The sequence below is a fragment of the Coccinella septempunctata genome, chromosome 9, assembly GCF_907165205.1.
Source record: "Coccinella septempunctata chromosome 9, icCocSept1.1, whole genome shotgun sequence".
Lineage (NCBI taxonomy): Eukaryota > Metazoa > Arthropoda > Insecta > Coleoptera > Coccinellidae > Coccinella > Coccinella septempunctata.
Genome location: NC_058197.1, coordinates 407,706 through 427,047, shown reverse-complemented (window position 1 = coordinate 427,047; position 19,342 = coordinate 407,706). Strand labels below are relative to the sequence as shown.

At 46.5% G+C, this 19,342-nt stretch overlaps 1 protein-coding gene across 1 annotated transcript; it reads left to right on the top strand.

The window, feature by feature from the left end:
- The first annotated feature begins 15,936 nt into the window (after positions 1 to 15,936).
- Positions 15,937 to 18,648, top strand: LOC123320561 (proteoglycan 4-like). Its single transcript, XM_044907909.1, has 2 exons — positions 15,937 to 16,214; positions 17,572 to 18,648. Exons 1-2 carry the CDS (start codon positions 15,969 to 15,971, stop codon positions 18,646 to 18,648), a joined length of 1,323 nt encoding a protein of 440 aa, XP_044763844.1. The 5' UTR covers positions 15,937 to 15,968.
- The last annotated feature ends 694 nt before the right edge of the window (positions 18,649 to 19,342 follow it).

Sequence of the window (19,342 nt, the reverse complement as noted above, 5' to 3'; positions counted from 1 at the left end):
GAACGAGCCTGGGGGTGAGCCGTCGTATTTCTGTGCTGTCTTTCATCCCCTAACCTGGTTGAAGTCCAATATCTGTCCGTCAAGTGTACGTCTCAGGTTCTGGCTGGCGAACAAGTCCGTTAACCCACGTATAACGTCTGAGATCGGATCCCGTGTCATTCCGTCCGTTTTGCCCTGTAAATCTCACTGATTTCGAGTCAATGTAAGAATTTTGTAATGGTGCCATTTGTGTTCCCCTTTTACGAATCGACCAATAAAAGTTGTATACGTTGATTCTGCCTATCATTGTGCGTCGCTAACATCCTAGACACCAGGGAACCCTGTCTCCGGCTAGTAGCTGCCAGGGTAGGTTTGCTATTCTCCCTTAAAGAATAGCTGGCGCTCGAGTACACCGAGGAAAACCCCGTTACAAAAATGGCGCCCGAGCAGGGACCGTTCAGAATCTACCAGGAAACAACTGAGGTGAGAGACATTAACCGGACAGTGAGTGAATTCCCGAAACAGTGAGTAAAACCTCAGAACAGTGAGTAACTATTCCTTGAACGGAAAACTGTGAAAAATAAACTTGAACTGTGTTTTATTCCCTGCCACTCCATATTGAACTGTTATACTGTGAATTGAATTGGACTATATTTTGAAAATTTTCCTACCGTTGAACCCCGTTGAAAATAATTTGTGATTATTCTTTTTGCCGATTACTGTATTGATTTGTTGAAAACTGAACTGTTATTCCGCCGTTATATCAGTGAAAATTATTTCCGATTTCTAATTGCATTTTTCTGATTTATTGAATTGAACTGTTTTAATTTCACATTGAAGGTGAGTGAATTTCCGGACTTTGAAAAATTGAAAATTTATTGTCGCAATTGGTAAAATTTAATAGGTGTGATTTACCTATCGGTTCAATAGGGAATCACCTATTACCTGTTGATAACCTATCTACCTGTTTTCTATTTTCTTTTGACCTGTACTGTTGAAACTTACTTACTTATTTCTGATTTTTCTGAAAACTGAAAGTCAATTATTGTGATTTATTTTATGGCTATTGAACTTTGAAGACTTTTTGAAAATTTAACCTGTGCGTTTTGGTGCTATTCGAATTTCAGGAAATTTTTTTCGGACTATACGAGGTGACTTGCGATTGTGTGCGGTATTTCTCGAATATTTTCGGACTTTAGTGGGACTGATTGAAATTTTTTTCGAGTAACGTTGGACTTTAAAAAGTTTTCGAAATTTTTTTTTGTGACACATCGGGACTTAGATTGTTTTTGGTGCGCCGGGACTTAGACTCTTTTCTGATACACCGGGACTTAGACTTAATTTTTGTTTGGGGTACACCGATACCCACTTCAAACTTAAGTGAATAGGTTGGCTAACGATTAACTTACCGGGTTGGACTTAGAACTTAAACGGATTGTGAAAGACATACCGAGTGTGAAATATTGGTGCGTTCTGAATCGGACTTAGTTGAAAATAATATGTCGAACATGGATGTGAACCGGTTACTCAGTGATGAACTTACATTCGAATTACAACTGAGGGGACAATCGATACCCGGTACTGTGATGACTAAACGGAGTCTGCTACGACAGGTGCTTCAGTCTAATGAACCTCTACTACCTACCCCCAACAGCATTGAATCCCGCCTCCGAGATTGAGATCTGTCAAAATAAACTCACCGATTTGGTAGAATCCCTTCAGAACGTCAATCATAATAATGCGGCTAACGAATTTTCGCGAATTTACACCAGATTAATACACATTCAAGGCAGGCTGAACTTTATTGTCACCGCAGACACAACACAGTTACAATTGATTGAACAAATGAAGACGACTACAGATAAGGCGTTGGAGAGACTGGAGGAGCTGCGTAGGAGGAGTGATCGTGAACAGTCGCAGACATCCAACCGAGGTCAGAGGTCTCTTTTGGATGAGGAGGTGCCCAGTTCACCTGGGATGTCACCGATCCAACCGGAGAGGTTATCAAAGGTTGAGACATCATTTATCGACTTAGGAGATGGTGTCGACCCTCCTGCAGTGGTTGATGTCTCACGTACCGGTACACCTGTAAGGAATCGAACGTTAGAACAGGTCATGAATGAGAAAAGGCAGACATGTAGAGCATTACTGCAACAATTACCAGCGATACCTCTCACACAGTCGCAGGACTGTGGGACAGCAACACATGAGGGCCCGACACAAAGTAGATGGGTTAATTCCACACGAAGGGTGTCTTTTCCACACTTACCTGCACCGTGGATAAATTCTGACCAGCCAATTATCACAACACCTGCCAGATCGGAACCGGAGTCTCGATCAACAGTACCAGCTGTTCCGGTACACAAATGGAACATCTACTTTGATGGCACTGGTAGCGTAACTGGATTTCTTGAAGAGGTGGAGAGGCTGGCTGAATCCCGTAGGGTATCCCTGGAGCAAGTTTTCGAATCAGTGTATGAGTTACTAAGAAGGGATGCGAGGGATTGGTTCATTCCCAGGAGAGGTACTTTCGAGGACTGGGGGGATTTTAGCAACCAACTGAAAGAAGCATTTCTGCCAGTTAACTACGAGGAGAATCTGTTGGAGGAAATAAAAAGGCGAACACAAGGCCTTGAAGAAAAGTTACTTCTATATGTTACCCGGATGCAGAACTTATTCCAGAAACTCACCTATGCAAAACCATCCGAGGTGGAGCAGGTCCGGCTTATCCGACAGAGGTTGATCCCGCCCTTACAGCAAGCCTTGGCCTTCCAGGAGACCAAGACTTATGATGAACTTCTTCGTAAGGGAAAAGTTTTTGAACTGGTCCAGTGGCAGATGAGCCAGTACACCCGGCCACCCTCCAAACCAGGTTTTGTGGAGGAACCTCACCTGACATACAGTCCCCGTCAACTGAACCGATATCAAGCCAGTTTTTCTATGGATACCGGAGAACAGGTTCGCCAAACAACTGATCACAGGGAATCAGTCCCGCCGACACAAGCCAACCAGACACGACTTTCTCCGCCGGGGGAAAGCCGTCCGAAGCCACCCAGGTCCAGTGAGTTAATAGCCCAGCGACAGGAATCTCACCGTCCGACTTCTGGAGACAGGTCTGAAGGTCGATCCAGACCTGCAACACCGCCACCCCGCCGTCCAGCCGAAAATAGCCCCGCTGACCGGACTGAACCACCTTCAGGGAGGAGAGTGTCCTTCCAGACACAGTGTTTCCGATGTGGTGGATATGGCCACATGCGTCGAGAGTGTCGCAGGCCACCGAAAATCTTCTGTTCTCGATGCCAGAGGGAAAACATTCTCTCACGAGACTGTCCGTGTTCGGGAAACTGAAGGGGAGATTGGAGGCGGAGTCGACCACATCTCCCGGAATCTTGACTCCACTGGCACCGACTACCTGTAATGATAACCGTCCGTTAGTAGAGGTCAGAATAGCCGGCATACACTTCCGAGCACTGATAGATACCGGAGCGACCAGGAGTTTCTGCAGTCAGGCCGTATCCGATCAGTGTGAAAGTAAAGGAATCACAGGACAAACAATGCACAACAGTTTCGCAGTAATAGCGAACGGACAAACCACCGTCACACCGAAACTGTACACCACCACCGTGCAAATTTCCGATTACACACTGCCTGATTTGAAATTCTTACTGGTACCAAACTTACCGGTTGACATTATTCTGGGATGGATGTTCTGTCGACTTTCAAGTTTTCCGTAAATCTCAGTACCGCCGAGTGCTTTCTGGAAGGCCGTCTGATCTCGAAACCGATGACTCCTGTCGAAACCACCGCAGAAGTTCACACCGCCGAAGAACACCTGTTGGAGTTGACGGAGTCTCAGAAACAGGAGCTGGAGGCATTTCTGAAAGAAGAATTAAAGAAGTTTGAAGACCTATATGGTACAACCGACCTGATTGAACATAAGATAAACTGAAACCGGGCACCGAACCGATCAAACAACGATACCGACCCCTAAACCCGAAAATGCAGGAGATCTTCAATCAGGAAGTAGACCGTATGCTGGCTGAGGGAGTGATTGAACCCTCCAAGTCACCGTGGAGTTCACCGGTAGTATTGGTCAGGAAGAAAGACGGAAAATACCGTTTTTGCATCGACTTCCGTGCCGTCAACCAAGTGTCTGTAAAAGATGCATACCCGTTGCCGTACATTTCTGGGATTCTGGACAAACTGCGTAAGGCCAAGTACATCTCCACACTGGATCTGAAACAAGGATATTGGCAGATACCGTTAGAAAGGAAAGCCGTCCGATTACTGCCTTCACAGTTCCAGGAAGGGGATTGTTCCAGTTCACCGTCATGCCGTTTGGTCTTCACGCTAGTCCAGCCACATTCCAGAGATTCTTAGACACCGTTATTGGCCCAGAAATGGAACCGGAGGCGTTCGCTTACCTGGACGACATAGTTGTCCTGGGGGAAACTTTCGAGGAGCACCTGGAGAACTTAAGAGAAGTATTCCGGCGGTTGAGAGAAGCCAATCTTCGTCTCAATCCCGAAAAGTGTGATTTTGTGCGAAAATCCCTAAAATACCTAGGACATGTCGTTACTTCCGAAGGAATCCGTACCGACCCGGATAAAGTTTCCTCTATCGTAGCATTCCCAGCGCCGAAAACTATCCGTGAATTGCGCCGTTTCCTGGGAGTTGCTAGCTGGTACCGCCGTTTTATAGAAAACGTTTCCGATGTCGTTTCACCGTTAACTCACCTGTTAAAGAAGAAACCACGTTGGAAGTGGGGTGAGGAACAACAAAAAGCGTTCGACCTCCTGAAACAAAAACTGACCGAATCACCGATACTGGCCTGTCCGGATTTCAATCAACCGTTCGTCCTGCAAACAGACGCCAGTGACGTAGGCCTTGGAGGAGCCCTGACTCAAGTTCTTGATGGAGAGGAAAGGGTGATCGCCTATGTCAGCCGTACCTTGAACACCGCCGAAAGAAATTACTCCGTGTCCGAAAAGGAATGTCTCGCCATTGTTTTCTCGATAGAGAAACTGCGACCATACCTGGAAGGATTTCATTTCACCGTAATTTCCGACCACATGAGTCTGAAATGGCTGAATTCCATCAAGTCACCGTCCGGAAGAATTGCTCGATGGGCCGTTTTCCTTCAGCAATTCGACTTTGAAGTCCAATACCGGAAAGGTGCCCTGAACAAAGTCGCCGACAGTCTGTCCCGAAACCCGTTACCGTCTGTAGATTCGGTATGCCTGGCCGGCGTCGAAGTTCGCTGCAGTTGGTACAACAAAAAGCTCCAAGAGGTACAAAGAGACCCATAAGATTTCCCTGACTACGCCGTTGAGGATGGGAAACTGTATCGTCACTTCTGGGACTCTTCCGACTTTACTGAAGTTGGATCCGGACAACCATGGAAGCTCTGTGTACCCACCGAACAACGACTGGAGGTCCTAAAAGAAAATCACGATTCGGAATTAGCTGGTCATCTGGGAATCTCCAAAACCATCTCTCGGCTAGCCCGGAATTATTACTGGCCAGGGATGTTCAGAGATGTCGCAAAATACGTAAGAAACTGCCCTTCCTGTCAAAGGTACAAAGCACCACAACAGAAGACGCTTGGAAAAATGCAACCACATAGAATGACTGATGCACCGTTCCAAGGGGTCTGTACAGATGTGGTTGGGCCACTTCCCCGTTCCAAGAAGGGAAATTCTTACGTAGTGGTGATGCAGGACCGTTTCACGAAGTGGATTGAGTGCCGTCCGTTGCGCAAAGCCACCGCTAAAACCGTTTACTCAGCCCTATATGAACAGGTTATACTCCGATATGGCTGTCCGAAACTGGTGATATCTGACAACGGGGTACAGTATGACAGTAGACTGTTCAAAAACAGTCTCCGAGAGCTAAACATTGCTCACCGTTTCACCCCTCCGTATACACCACAGTGCAACGCCGTAGAACGAGCCAATCGTACGTTGAAAACTATGATAGGTCAGTTCTGTGAAGCCGATCACCGTAATTGGGATGAGAAATTAGGTGAACTAACTTCGCCCTGAATACCGCAAAACAAGAATCTACAGGATTCACACCGGCATTCCTGAACTATGGAAGGGAATTAGCAGTCCCAAAGGCAATCTACTAGTCAAACACCCAAGACGAAGACACCGAGGAGACAAACAGAAGCCCAGAAGAAAGTAGAGTAAATCTTACTCACCGTACAGAACAAATCCGTCATCTTCAGGAGGCCTATGAGTTTGTCAATACCAGGTTGTACCGTGCATTTGAGCAGCAGGCTCATCATTACAACCTCCGTCGAAGAGAAGTTCGTTTCCATGTCGGTAATAGAGTTCTGCGCCGTGCTAATCCGTTGTCATCCGCCGTTGATAGCTTTGCAGCCAAGTTGGCTCCGAAGTTCTCTGGTCCGTATACCGTTGTGAAAGTGATTTCACCCGTTGTTTATGACCTGAAAGATGACAGTGGTAAGAAAATCACCAATATTCATGTGAAGGATTTAAAACCGTTCCATCCGTCAGACCGTTAGTAAGTACACTGTATAGCAACCTAAATAAAAATCAACCGTACCGTTATATTATAGCATGCACCGATAATAAATGGGATACATCCGTTCTGTCTGACTATATTTCACTCCTCTATTACCGTTAAAAATAATATTCATCACTGTAAATAGGTTAGTAATGGGGTACTACCGCTGCTTTCACCGAGTAAGTGCCCAGGTGAGTGAAATAGAGCCTTATACTTGTATCTCCTTATTAACTGACAAAATGTACATACCTATATTTCCGCGATTCCACCATAACCGATAGATCTAAACAGGTCTGCCAGTGTTGGAAAATTCTGTTCCGTACAGTTTTGTTTGCTCTGTGCAGCTTTTATTACCACCAGACAGGACCGTCTGACTGTCGTCCGGTGAGTGAGTGGTATCCCACTCACTCAGTGTCAGAAGGCTGACACCGCTTACACCGATATTACAAACTGGCATGAACGGTAAGTGAAAAAGAACAGTATATTTGTATCTCCTTATTAAAATTACCGACCGTACTTACCGTTTCTTCCGAAGTTCCACCGTGCACCCTGTTATCCCTCTGCTCCAGGATATCAGTATACTAAATGCTTTTCTCTCATTTTTATGCAACCTACAACTGCTGCTGACTCCAACACCCTCGGAGAAGTGCACCACCGTCACAAGGGGAGCCAACGACGCTGTCTGGTATTCCAAACTACCCTGGTTCGATGATATTGGTAACTGTTAACCCCCATGACATTTGCCCGGAGCCGGCTTTGCGAAGTCCACCCTAAAATGGTTCAGAAATAACACAACGAATGACAAATCGAAATGGTACTCACTTTGAAGATTCCGTCCTGCACTGTTTCTACTATTTTCCGGCATTTCTTTCACCGATGGAAATGGAAATCGAAATTTGGAACCACCCGGCGAAATTTGACAATTGGACTTTGGAGGTTAGCTGATAGAACACAGAACTTCGACATCCAAGCGCGCCGTCAACGCGGACCATAGAGTGGGAGTAACCGAGATAGCATTAGCCGAGTATACGCCACCTGGAGTAGATTAGGTGAACCTGTTCAATGTAAATCCGATCTCAATCGTCTTGCCGTGAATAGTCAAACCGTTAACCGGACTTAGTAGATTTCACCGTGAAAAACTTAATCCCCTATTTCATCGTGGATTCAATTTTTCAACCGAAGCCGGGGAGATGTAACGAGAGGGTAGTTTTCAAACCTACCCCCTCATTTTAGAATCATTATTTTAGTTTTCATTTTTAAATAATTTTGTTTTGCATTAATTTTCCGAGAAATCTTTTCGAATTTCCAATTCAGGATTCCGACATCGTTCGGAATTGTAAACATACCGTACCGTTTTTATTCCGTTTTTATTTCCTAAAAACGATGTCGCACCGTATAAAACATCCTGAATTGGAAGATAACCGAGGTTTTTTGTTCGCTAGCGCAGATAAGTCGAAATTAAAACGTCTTCATCGACGCAAATTTACCGAATTTCGACTGCCGGGCACATCTGATTTCCGCACCCCCCCTGTGGGTATAAAATCAGATGTTCCCCCGCAGGCCACTTACTTACGTTGTTCACTTGTTCTTAACTTGCTGTCAGATAGTTTTTACTTACGATTTTCGCTTGACTGATTGACTTACGATTTTCACTCTTACCTTCCGCCGTTGAGTTTTAGTATAAGATTTCTATTGAGTTTTGGGTTCATTTTTTGCCGTTCAGAATATAAATTTTTAGTTTTGTTTTCTCTCAGTAATTACCGTGTACCATTCGGGTGATTTCGAGAGTTGTGAGTGTAAGTGGCCGAATATAGCCCAGAGGTAAGACGACACTCCGTTAGTTTTTTTTATTGGAACTTCAGTTTTCCGTCGACATCCCTCTTATACCCGAGTCTGAGTTCGACCCTTACTGTCATTAACGTACCCTGCTGGTGTGGATACCCGGGGGGTAGGCGAAGGCACTTTGGGGTGGCTCACCCTTTCCCGAAATTTCCCGTCTTATCTAGTTCCACCCCTATTGTCGTTAAAGTACCCTGCTGGTGTGGATACCCGGGGGGTACCGAGGACACTTTGGGGTGGCGCACCCTTTCCTCAGTTCCCGTCTTTTTACCCCGTTCCTGTGTTCACCCCTACGGTTAGGGAGGCATTCTGCTGGTGTGGATACCCAGGGAGTGCCGAACGAGCCTGGGGGTGAGCCGTCGTATTTCTGTGCTGTCTTTCATCCCCTAACCTGGCTGAAGTCCAATATCTGTCCGTCAAGTGTACGTCTCAGGTTCTGGCTGGCGAACAAGTCCGTTAACCCCCGTATAACGTCTGAGATCGGATCCCGTGTCATTCCGTCCGTTTTGCCCTGTAAATCTCACTGATTTCGAGTCACTCTAAGAATTTTGTAATAGTGCCCTTTGTGTTCCCCTTTTACGAATCGACCAATAAAAGTTGTATACGTTGATTCTGCCTATCATTGTGCGTCGCTAACATCCTAGACACCAGGGAACCCTGTCTCCGGCTAGTAGCTGCCAGGGTAGGTTTGCTATTCTCCCTTAAAGAATAGCTGGCGCTCGAGTACACCGAGGAAAACCCCGTTACACTGGTCCAATAACTATGGCATTTTGTTTTTAGGCCAAATCCTTGAGTTTTTTGCCATTTCTATTCTCTGTTATGCTATTCCATAATGGGGATTTACAGTTGAAATCTCCTATGGAGATTTTCGGGTTTGATCCTTCCAACATGTTGTTTATCTCTTCTTCCAATAGATTGTTTTGTGGTGGCTTATACGCCGAGGTTATTTCGACTCTTTGCCGATTTAATTCGGCAACAATCGTCACTTTTTCTGTTTTTCCTTGTGTTCCGTCGGATCTACTTTTAAAGTAGTGTTTCAGATCTGTTCTCACCAATATTGCTACTCCTCCTCCGGTGTTTGTAATTCTGTCACATCTATATGTTTTATAATTCATGAAATTCAGTCTTCTGTTCCGGTTTATTCTTGTTTCCTGTAGGGCTATAATATCAGGTTGTTTTTCTGATAATATTTGTTCTATCTCGGCTTTCCGAGTGTTGATCCCGTTTATGTTCCACGAGATTATCTTGAGGGATTTCTTCCTAATATCCGTAAGGTCCATTAATTCAGTTAACTGAATAATGCTTGGAGTTTTTTCTCCATTTCCCTCTCAATTTTCAACATTATCTTGTGGAAAATTTTTTCCGTGAAGATATCTAAATCATCGGCTGATTCAGATATCTTTTTCTTCTCCTGTCGACTGTTCACAGCCTGTTTCATTGTAAGTTTTTTCTGTCCTTCTTTTTTCTGGACGGGTTTTGGAGTTTCCCTCTTCTTTTCCTGCTCTGTAGGTTGGGTCTTCGCTACTTCCTGAATTTTTTGTTCAGAAGTTGTTGTTTTTGTTACCTTCTTTTTCTGTTCAACTGATTTTCGGGAATTTTTCTTTCTGGTCACCAACTTGAACTCGCTACATCCTTTGTAGCTAGCTGGATGGCCCTCTTCTCCACATAAGACGCATGTGGCATTTCTCTCTTCATCTTTTCTGGTGAGTTTGCAGTCATTGCTGCTATGACTTCCTGAGCACTTCACGCATCTCCACGGGAAGGAGCATTTGTTTTGTGCATGTCCGTATCTTTGGCACCTAAAGCACTGGCTTGGACTTTCAGGCCTCTTTTTATGTTCAACCACAATACAGAGGTTGTAGAGTCGCTTCACTTCGAAGATTTCCTTTTTCTGGGTTTTAACCAGGTAGAGAGGTATTGGCTTCTTTGTCTTGTTCGATGTCATTCTGGACACCTCAGCGTCTGATATTCCCTGGAATATCAGGTCGTCCTTAATCAACGCAAGATCAGCCTCGATTGGTAAATGCCTAATAACGGCATATATCTTCTTCTCCTCCTCCATTTGGTAGGTAAAAAATTCTTTACCATGCTGCTCGAAGAATGTAGTGATTTTTCTAGAATCATCTACGGTTGACGCGATGATTTTTATACCGTCTTTAACTGTAGTTGCACGGTTGTAATTTATCCTTTTTGTATAGAGAGCTTTAGATATCTCTACCCAATCTGAGGTGCCCATCATCGTGATGGGTGGAATTTTATCTCTTTTAGGCACTTCCGTTGCCTTCTTGACAGTCTCCTCATCAGAAGAGGAGCTTTCTTTTCGCGCGCGTTTAGTTGGGGGCGCGTTCTGGGTTTCAGCAACTTGAGTTGCAAAATTTTTCTTCTTTTCCGGTTCTGGAGCTACTTCCTGTTTGGAGGAATTTTTGGGGACCGCTACCGGCTTTGCAATTTCTGCAAATGTGGGGGATTTTTGTGCCGTAATCTGTTTTGAAATTTCAGAAAAACTAGGGGATTGAGGCGCTTTATTCTTGTTAACTTATTCTCTCAAAAGGCGTATCTCCCCGACCAACTGAGACACGGATTCAGTCAGTTTATTTATTTGAGCCTTCAACTGCCCATTCTCTTCTTTGAGCCTTACAAGCTCCTTGTGTTCGCCTTCGCTGAATTCTTCAGCATCGGTCGCTTCCATGTAGGAACCCTCATTATCTGAGGTTTCCGACATGATTTTATACTCAAAAATCTCAAAATATCAAACAATTTGAAAATAATAAAATATTCAGAAATCTTCACTGGAATAGTCTAATATAAAACTATGGTATAAAGCCGAATGTTTTATACGCTATGAGAAAAATCAGAAAAGAGATACGAAAAATAAGCTCACCTGATGTTTTCTGCAGTACCAACGAGAAAAAAAAATCCTCTGGATACTTAGGATGAACACCAACTTTGAAAATTTCAACGAATTAAAATTCCGATAACAAATATAGAACCTACACAAACTTCACAGACGGAATCAAATATTCCGTAGCTTTGTTAGTGGGCATTTTCAGCTCCGCTTTCACTTTTACGGCACTGTGACACTTCGACATTCTCGTCCGCTTTCCCTTTTATAGCACTAGGAGCACTGTAGCACGTCTTCTCTTGTCAAGCTAATGACTCGGAATGCGCTCCAATGACAGAAAGCGACGTAAAGCCATGGACCGAGTATCTCCAAATGATATGGGTGTGGTAATTTTGAACGGTAGCGAAACAACATACCGACCGGATTCCGTACGAGCAACATCTCTTTTGAATATTTCCTCACACAGATTTTCCTCTGGAGAACGAAATTCAGAATTTGGAAGTTATTCTGTCTCCCAAAAGGCCCCCAAGGTGGAATTCAGGTGAGAATCAACTGAAACCTGCAGTGAATTAACCACTTGGCTTGTTGCCATCGCCTTACCCATCAACCAGGGGGATGATACGACTACGATACGACTAAGATACGACTTGAACCGGGCAGAAGTGCTGTCACCTAGCGAGGTCTTCGAACATGATATGTCATGACTGGTAAATTGTAAGAATTCCTGCAATGATCGCTTTGCGCTATGTTGAAAGAGAGACTATAGGGTGCATCGAAATTGTGGAATTCCCCGTGTTGCGTATATTGCGTTCATTTGTTGTACATGTTCATGTTCTATTGTTCTGTGTATCGCTTCCCTTGGCTTCGTTTTTAGTGAAATTATTAGTGAAAATCGAAATTGTGGAATTCCACGTGTTCGTTCATTCGTTGTATCATTTCGCTTATTGTAAAATACGAAATTATTTCCAAGATGGCTAGGTATTGTTGTGTGCCCAAGTGCCTTAACAATAATAAAAATACAAAATGGTGAGTTACTCATGCTAGATGAATTTTATTCAATGTACCTAATATTCTCAATAGCTTTCATATACCCACAAATGAAGAAGTTCGGAGAGTATGGTTGCAGCGGATCAATAATAGTAAAGTTTGCCAGTCACCTAGAATTGATTTATATGTAGTATGCGAGGAGCATTTCGATACTCTCCGAATGAACTACAGTGTGGCACGGAACGGGTGAGATTGTTGCCTAAATCGTTGCAGGTCTCCGGTTGTTATTCTAAAACTGAACCTCCTCTCGAAGTGAAACTCCGGCTTGCGGAGGCCACACTATCGAAAAGAGCTGAAAGGAGAGCTTTCAGAAGTCCTGGGGGCAGATTTGTATCATTCATGGAGGGAGATCTGGTCTTGCTGAAGGCGAATAACACCTCTTCCTCAATTAAAACTGAAATAAAGAAATTTTTGTTATTGTTTGAGGGACCATATGTGATAAGGGCTAAAATTCGTGATCACACTTACCTTCTCTGTAACCCCGAAAATGGTTCCGAAAGAGGGATTTTTCATGTATCCCATCTTAAGCCTTATAATAGGTGAACTTTTGATTCGCTTTGTTAAGTGAATGCTGATAGTTGACTTTTCACATGTTGTAATTATTGAATTGTTTAGATTATTTGTCCTCATTTTCCTATCACTTCACTTTTACCTCTCAAGAGTTCAGGGGGCAAGTTGTGCTGAAGTCGATTTAGGCAACACACCGTACTCAGTAACCGTAGGTGTGTTTGCCTATAACACCGCCTGGTTTGAATATTGTTTACCGGTTTTTTACTGAGTTTTCTTTTAACGTGTGATTCGATTCTTTATCGGACACACGAGAATAATCTAGAAGGAAGAATTCGTTGCTCAGTAGAAGGCTGGTGAACCAAAAGATATTTTTTCTGTTCAAATAATCGTTTTACGAGTATTCCGGACAGTGAGATCGGTCACCTTCTTTTTATAATAGGTGAGTGTATTTGAGAAACTTATATTTTATTTTCAAAATGTAATCCTCTTGTGTAATTGAACGTAAAGTGCTTCATTCCTCCCTTTACTTGGTCAACCCCCCCGTATCAGTACAACCGTATGCTGGCTGAGGGAGTGATTGAACCCTCCAAGTCACCGTGGAGTTCACCGGTAGTATTGGTCAGGAAGAAAGACGGAAAATACCGTTTTTGCATCGACTTCCGTGCCGTCAACCAAGTATCTGTAAAAGATGCATACCCGTTGCCGTACATTTCTGGGATTCTGGACAAACTGCGTAAGGCCAAGTACATCTCCACACTGGATCTGAAACAAGGATATTGGCAGATACCGTTAGCAAAGGAAAGCCGTCCGATTACTGCCTTCACAGTTCCAGGAAGGGGATTGTTCCAGTTCACCGTCATGCCGTTTGGTCTTCACGCTAGTCCAGCTACATTCCAGAGATTCTTAGACACCGTTATTGGCCCAGAAATGGAACCGGAGGCGTTCGCTTACCTGGACGACATAACTATGTCGTCCAGGACAACTGTCCTGGGGGAAACTTTCGAGGAGCACCTGGAGAACTTAAGAGAAGTATCCCGGCGGTTGAGAGAAGCCAATCTTCGTCTCAATCCCGAAAAGTGTGATTTTGTGCGAAAATCCCTAAAATACCTAGGACATGTCGTTACTTCCGAAGGAATCCGTACCGACCCGGATAAAGTTTCCTCTATCGTAGCATTCCCAGCGCCGAAAACCATCCGTGAGTTGCGCCGTTTTCTGAGAGTTGCTAGCTGATACCGCCGTTTTATAGAGAACTTTTCCGATGTCGTTTCACCGTTAACTCACCTGTTAAAGAAGAAACCACGTTGGAAGTGGGGTGAGGAACAACAAAAAGCGTTCGACCTCCTGAAACAAAAGCTGACCGAATCACCGATACTGGCCTGTCCGGATTTCAATCAACCGTTCGTCCTGCAAACAGACGCCAGTGACGTAGGCCTTGGGGGAGCCCTGACACAAGTTCTGGATGGAGAGGAAAGGGTGATCGCCTATGTCAGCCGTACCTTGAACACCGCCGAAAGAAATTACTCCTTGTCCGAAAAGGAATGTCTCGCCATTGTTTTCTCGATAGAGAAACTGCGACCATACCTGGAAGGATTTCATTTCACCGTAATTTCCGACCACATGAGTCTGAAATGGCTGAATTCCATCAAGTCACCGTCCGGAAGAATTGCTCGATGGGCCGTTTTCCTTCAGCAATTCGACTTTGAAGTCCAATACCGGAAAGGTGCCCTGAACAAAGTCGCCGATAGTCTGTCCCGAAACCCGTTACCGTCTGTAGATTCCGTTTGCCTGGCCGACGTCGAAGTTCGCTGCAGTTGGTACAACAAAAAGCTCCAAGAGGTACAAAGAGACCCAGAAGATTTCCCTGACTACGCCGTTGAGGATGGGAAACTGTATCGTCACTTCTGGGACTCTTCCGACTTTACTGAAGTTGGATCCGGACAACCATGGAAGCTCTGTGTACCCACCGAACAACGACTGGAGGTCCTGAAAGAAAAATCACGATTCGGAATTAGCCGGTCACCTGGGAATCTCCAAAACCATCTCTCGGCTAGCCCGGAATTATTACTGGCCAGGGATGTTCAGAGATGTCGCAAAATACGTAAGAAACTGCCCATCCCGTCAAAGGTACAAAGTACCACAACAGAAGACGCCTGGAAAAATGCAACCACATAGAATGACTGATGCACCGTTCCAAGAGGTCTGTACAGATGTGGTTGGGCCACTTCCCCGTTCCAAGAAGGGAAATTCTTACGTAGTGGTGATGCAGGACCGTTTCACGAAGTTGGTTGAATGCCGTCCGTTGCGAAAAGCCACCGCTAAAACCGTTTACTCAGCCCTATATGAACAGGTTATACTCCGTTATGGCTGTCCGAAGCTGGTGATATCTGACAACGGGGTACAGTATGACAGTAGACTGTTCAAAAACAGTCTCCGAGAGCTAAACATTGCTCACCGCTTCACCTCTCCGTATACACCACAGTGCAACGCCGTAGAACGAGCCAATCGTACGTTGAAAACTATGATAGGTCAGTTCTGTGAAGCCGATCACCGTACTTGGGATGAGAAGTTGGGTGAACTAACTTTCGCCCTGAACACCGCAAAACAAGAATCTACAGGATTCACACCGGCATTCCTGAACTATGGAAGGGAATTAACAGATCCAAAAGCAATCTATTCGTCAAACATCCAAGACGAAGACACCGAGGAGACAAACAGAAGCCCAGAAGAAAGTAGAGTAAATTTTACCTACCGTACAGAACAAATCCGTCATCTTCAGGAGGCCTATGAGTTTGTCAATACCAGGTTGTACCGTGCATTTGAGCAGCAGGCTCATCATTACAACCTCCGTCGAAGAGAAGTTCGTTTCCATGTCGGTAATAGAGTTCTGCGCCGTGCTAATCCGTTGTCATCCGCCGTTGATAGCTTTGCAGCCAAGTTGGCTCCAAGGTTCTCTGGTCCGTATACCGTTGTGAAGGTGATTTCACCCGTTGTTAATGACCTGAAAGATGACAGTGGTAAGAAAATCACCAATATTCATGTGAAGGATTTAAAACCGTTTCACCCGTCAGATTGTTAGTGAGTATACCGTATATAACCGTTTAGAATATTTACCGAACTCACCATTTGGTTCCGGTCTCATTCGAGGGTTTCCCGTTTCGTCCGCCAGAGCCCTCCGGCCGTCGGTGGGTGTTGACCGTGCTGAACGAAAAATCAGTTTCAGATGTCCGATTTGCAGACAACCGTATCTGGGGCGTGCTGGCGTTGTGGCCTCCCCGGACCGACCTGGCTGACTAGGGGGCCGTCGGCTCGAAGCTGTGACCGTTGTGGCCTGTGGGACACACTGGAGGCCTGTGACTGCATCGAGGGTAGGGAAGATACCCCGTGGCCACGTCGGATGCTGACGAGCGAAGAGCTTGCTCTTCGAGCATGCCCGAGATGCTCCACCGATTCACAGCACCTCCACTTGGTAAACTAGTTAAATAACCGTTTTACCTTTCCTTCCCTCGACAGCTACCATTTTCCCCGTACTCCGTCCTACTCCAAGTGTGCAGTCCGTGGCCCCATGCCGGGTTGTGAATCCGCACCGTCCGTTCGTCAGTACATCACAAGTTGTCCGGCCCCTAGAGAAAAAAAATATTAAAGTTTTTTTTTACTTAACAAGGATGCGGCACCCGGACCAGCCAGAACCGTGCTCTCTATGAATGTTTGTACTAATACTTATTACCGTTGCAGGATGGAGCGATACAATTTTGAAGCCATTCTGGGGGAAGGCGGCTTTGGCCGCGTCTACCGCGCCAGGGAAAGTGGCCAGGAGGGTCAGCAGCGGGCAGTCAAGGAGGTCCGCCTGAACCCGGAAGCCGTCAGGGAGGCAGAATTCATGGGCCTCTTTGACCACCGCAATATTCTGCCGCTCATCGAGATGTTGGTGGAGCCCCCGCGCCTGTACCTGGTCTTGCCGTTATGTGAGGAGGATTTGGAGACCTTCCTCGCCCGCGAGGGTCCGAGGAGGGGCCCCTCATCCTTCTTCCGGGTGGTCCGCCAGATCGCTGTGGGCCTCGCAGAATGCCATCGGCAGAGCGTGGTCCGCCGCGATCGGAAACCCGGTAACGTGCTGAGACAGGGGGCTCGGTTTATGCTAGCCGACTCTGGAGTGGCCGAGCAATTAACACCGTGCCGACCACTCCTAATAGAGTTGGCTGGCACATTGGAGCCCGGAACAACTCCGTCGGGAGCCATACAGCACCGCGGTGGACCTGTGGGCCTCAGGGCTCGTGGACATGGACGTGGCCACGGGCCGGCCCTGCCAAACCGACGGCCAGGCTACGGAGCACTGGGCCTCTTTCCCAGGCGGAGAACGCCAGAGAGAGTTGGCCCAGCTGCATCCGTCCGTGGTCTGGTTCGTCGAGGGGCTGTTGATGGACGAGCCGTCCCTCCGCCGCTCCGCCGACCAGTGGGAGTGGCCGGCCGTTCATCTGTCCGCCTTGGTGGACCTGGAGAAGACCCCGTCACCACCGTCCGATGGGCCGTGGGTGACCCGCCTACCACCGGACCTGGCAAACCGTCTAAGAACCGTCCAAAATCCCTCAGAATGGACGAGGGTGCGGGCATTACTGCCAGAGGGTAGAGAAGGCCCCCGTGTCCGCCACCGCTTCAGATTCCCGTCCGGCACCGTGTGCCGTCTCTGGGTGCCGCCGGACTCGGACAGGACCGGAGAAACGTGAGGTAGTCCGTCTCCAGTCCCAGTGGGACTGAGGGAACCGAAAAATTTTGTTTTAATAATCACATACAAAATTAGTACCACACTCACCTGTCTCTTTTTCTAGAAAGAACCGACCGTTGAAGCCCCGAACTGTGCTCCATCCGACACCACCATGGCTGACGACAACATGGAGGTGGAGATCCTGGAACGTCTCGATAAGGAGCTGGGATTTGTGGACCCCGAGGAGGTGGACACGCCCGAGGATCCACCCAGACCGGTCCCCTTACCGTTGGGAGCAGCGAAGGCATTCCTCCGCCCGACGCCGAATATCGCCGCCGGTTGCTCCGCAACACCGTCCCCAGCGCTCGGACCGGCGAGACTACCAGGGACAACACCGCCCAGGGAGAAGGTCCCATCCAGCACCATTGAATCCTGGGGAAAAACCGGAGTCAGTAAAAGGTACCTGGAGACGAAAGCAAGGATACGGAAGGGAACACAAACACAAGAGCAACAAACCGACAAAGACGAGTACCTACCCCCAAACACCAGAACCGTTGGGACTATGGGCCCCCAGGTGTATGTCGAACTCCGCCCGGGTTTGTGTTGGAGGTACGGCCAGGGGGAACACACCAGAGCCACCTGTAGCAGAACCCCCACCCTGTTCTGCAGCCGCTGTGGTCTGTTGGGCACCCTCTCCCGGGACTGTCCATGTGGAGGTGCGAAGAAGAAAGATCCAACACCGTCTCCTACCGGTCCAGGAAACAAGAAGCTCCGTACCGCTCCAGTTCCGAAGAAGGAACCGCTTCCCCGGAAGACCGCTCCAGTTCAGAAGAAGGAACCGCTTCCCCGGAAGACCGCTCCAGTTCAGAAGAAGGAACCGCTCCCCCGGAAGACCGCTCCAGTTCAGAAGAAGGAACCGCTCCCCCGGAAGACCGCTCCAGTTCAGAAGAAGGAACCGCTTCTCCGGAAGACCGCTCCAGTTCAGAAGAAGGAACCGCTTCCCCGGGAGACCGCTCCAGTTCCGAAGAAGGAACCGCTTCCCCGGAAGACCGCTCCAGTTCAGAAGAAGGAACCGCTCCCCCGGAAGACCGCTCCAGTTCAGAAGAAGGAAACGCTCCCCCGGAAGACGTCCAAGAAGACGACCCAGGCCTGTCCGAGGTGCCACTATGTGGCCAAAACCTACGACAAGAAGTCCCGTTAATGACCGTAATCAAAATAAACCGTACCGTTATATTGTACTGATCACCGATAATAAATGGGATACATCCGTTCTGTCTGACTCTATTTCACTCCTCTATTACCGTTAAAAATAATATTCATCACTGTAAATAGGTTAGTAATGGGGTACTACCGCTGCTTTCACCGAATAAGTGCCCAGGTGAGTGAAATAGAGCCTTATACTTGTATATCCTTATTAACTGACATAATGTACATACCTATATATCCGCGATTCCACCATAACCGATAGATCTAACCAGGTCGGCCAGTGTTGGAAGATTCTGTTCCGTACAGTTTTGTTTGTTATGTACAACTTTTATTACCACCAAACAGGGCCGTCTGACTGTCATTGGGTAGATAAGTGGTATCCCAGAACACCTACAACAGAAAATTCCGTTAATTCACTGGAAAAACAGGAACCGTAACAGTTAATTCAATTTTTCTGTATTATTTGTGAGACCGATAATAACAAGTGAAATACACCCGTCCTGTCTGTCTCTATTTCACCCCTGTGTGACTGTTAAATACAATAACCGAATAGAAAATAGCAATAGAAGGCTGACACCGCTTACACCGATATTACAAACTGGCCTGAACGGTAAGTGAAATAGATCAGTATATTTGTATCTCCTTATTAAATTACCGACCGTACTTACCGTTTCCTCCGAAATTCCTAC

Excerpts from the sequence above, each read along its gene's own strand:
- LOC123320561 (XM_044907909.1), top strand. The coding sequence starts at position 15,969 with ATGTCCGATTTGCAGACAACCGTATCTGGGGCGTGCTGGCGTTGTGGC. Across the intron at positions 16,215-17,571 it reads ATTCACAGCACCTCCACTTG|AAAGAACCGACCGTTGAAGC; the intron begins GTAAACTAGTTA and ends CTCTTTTTCTAG.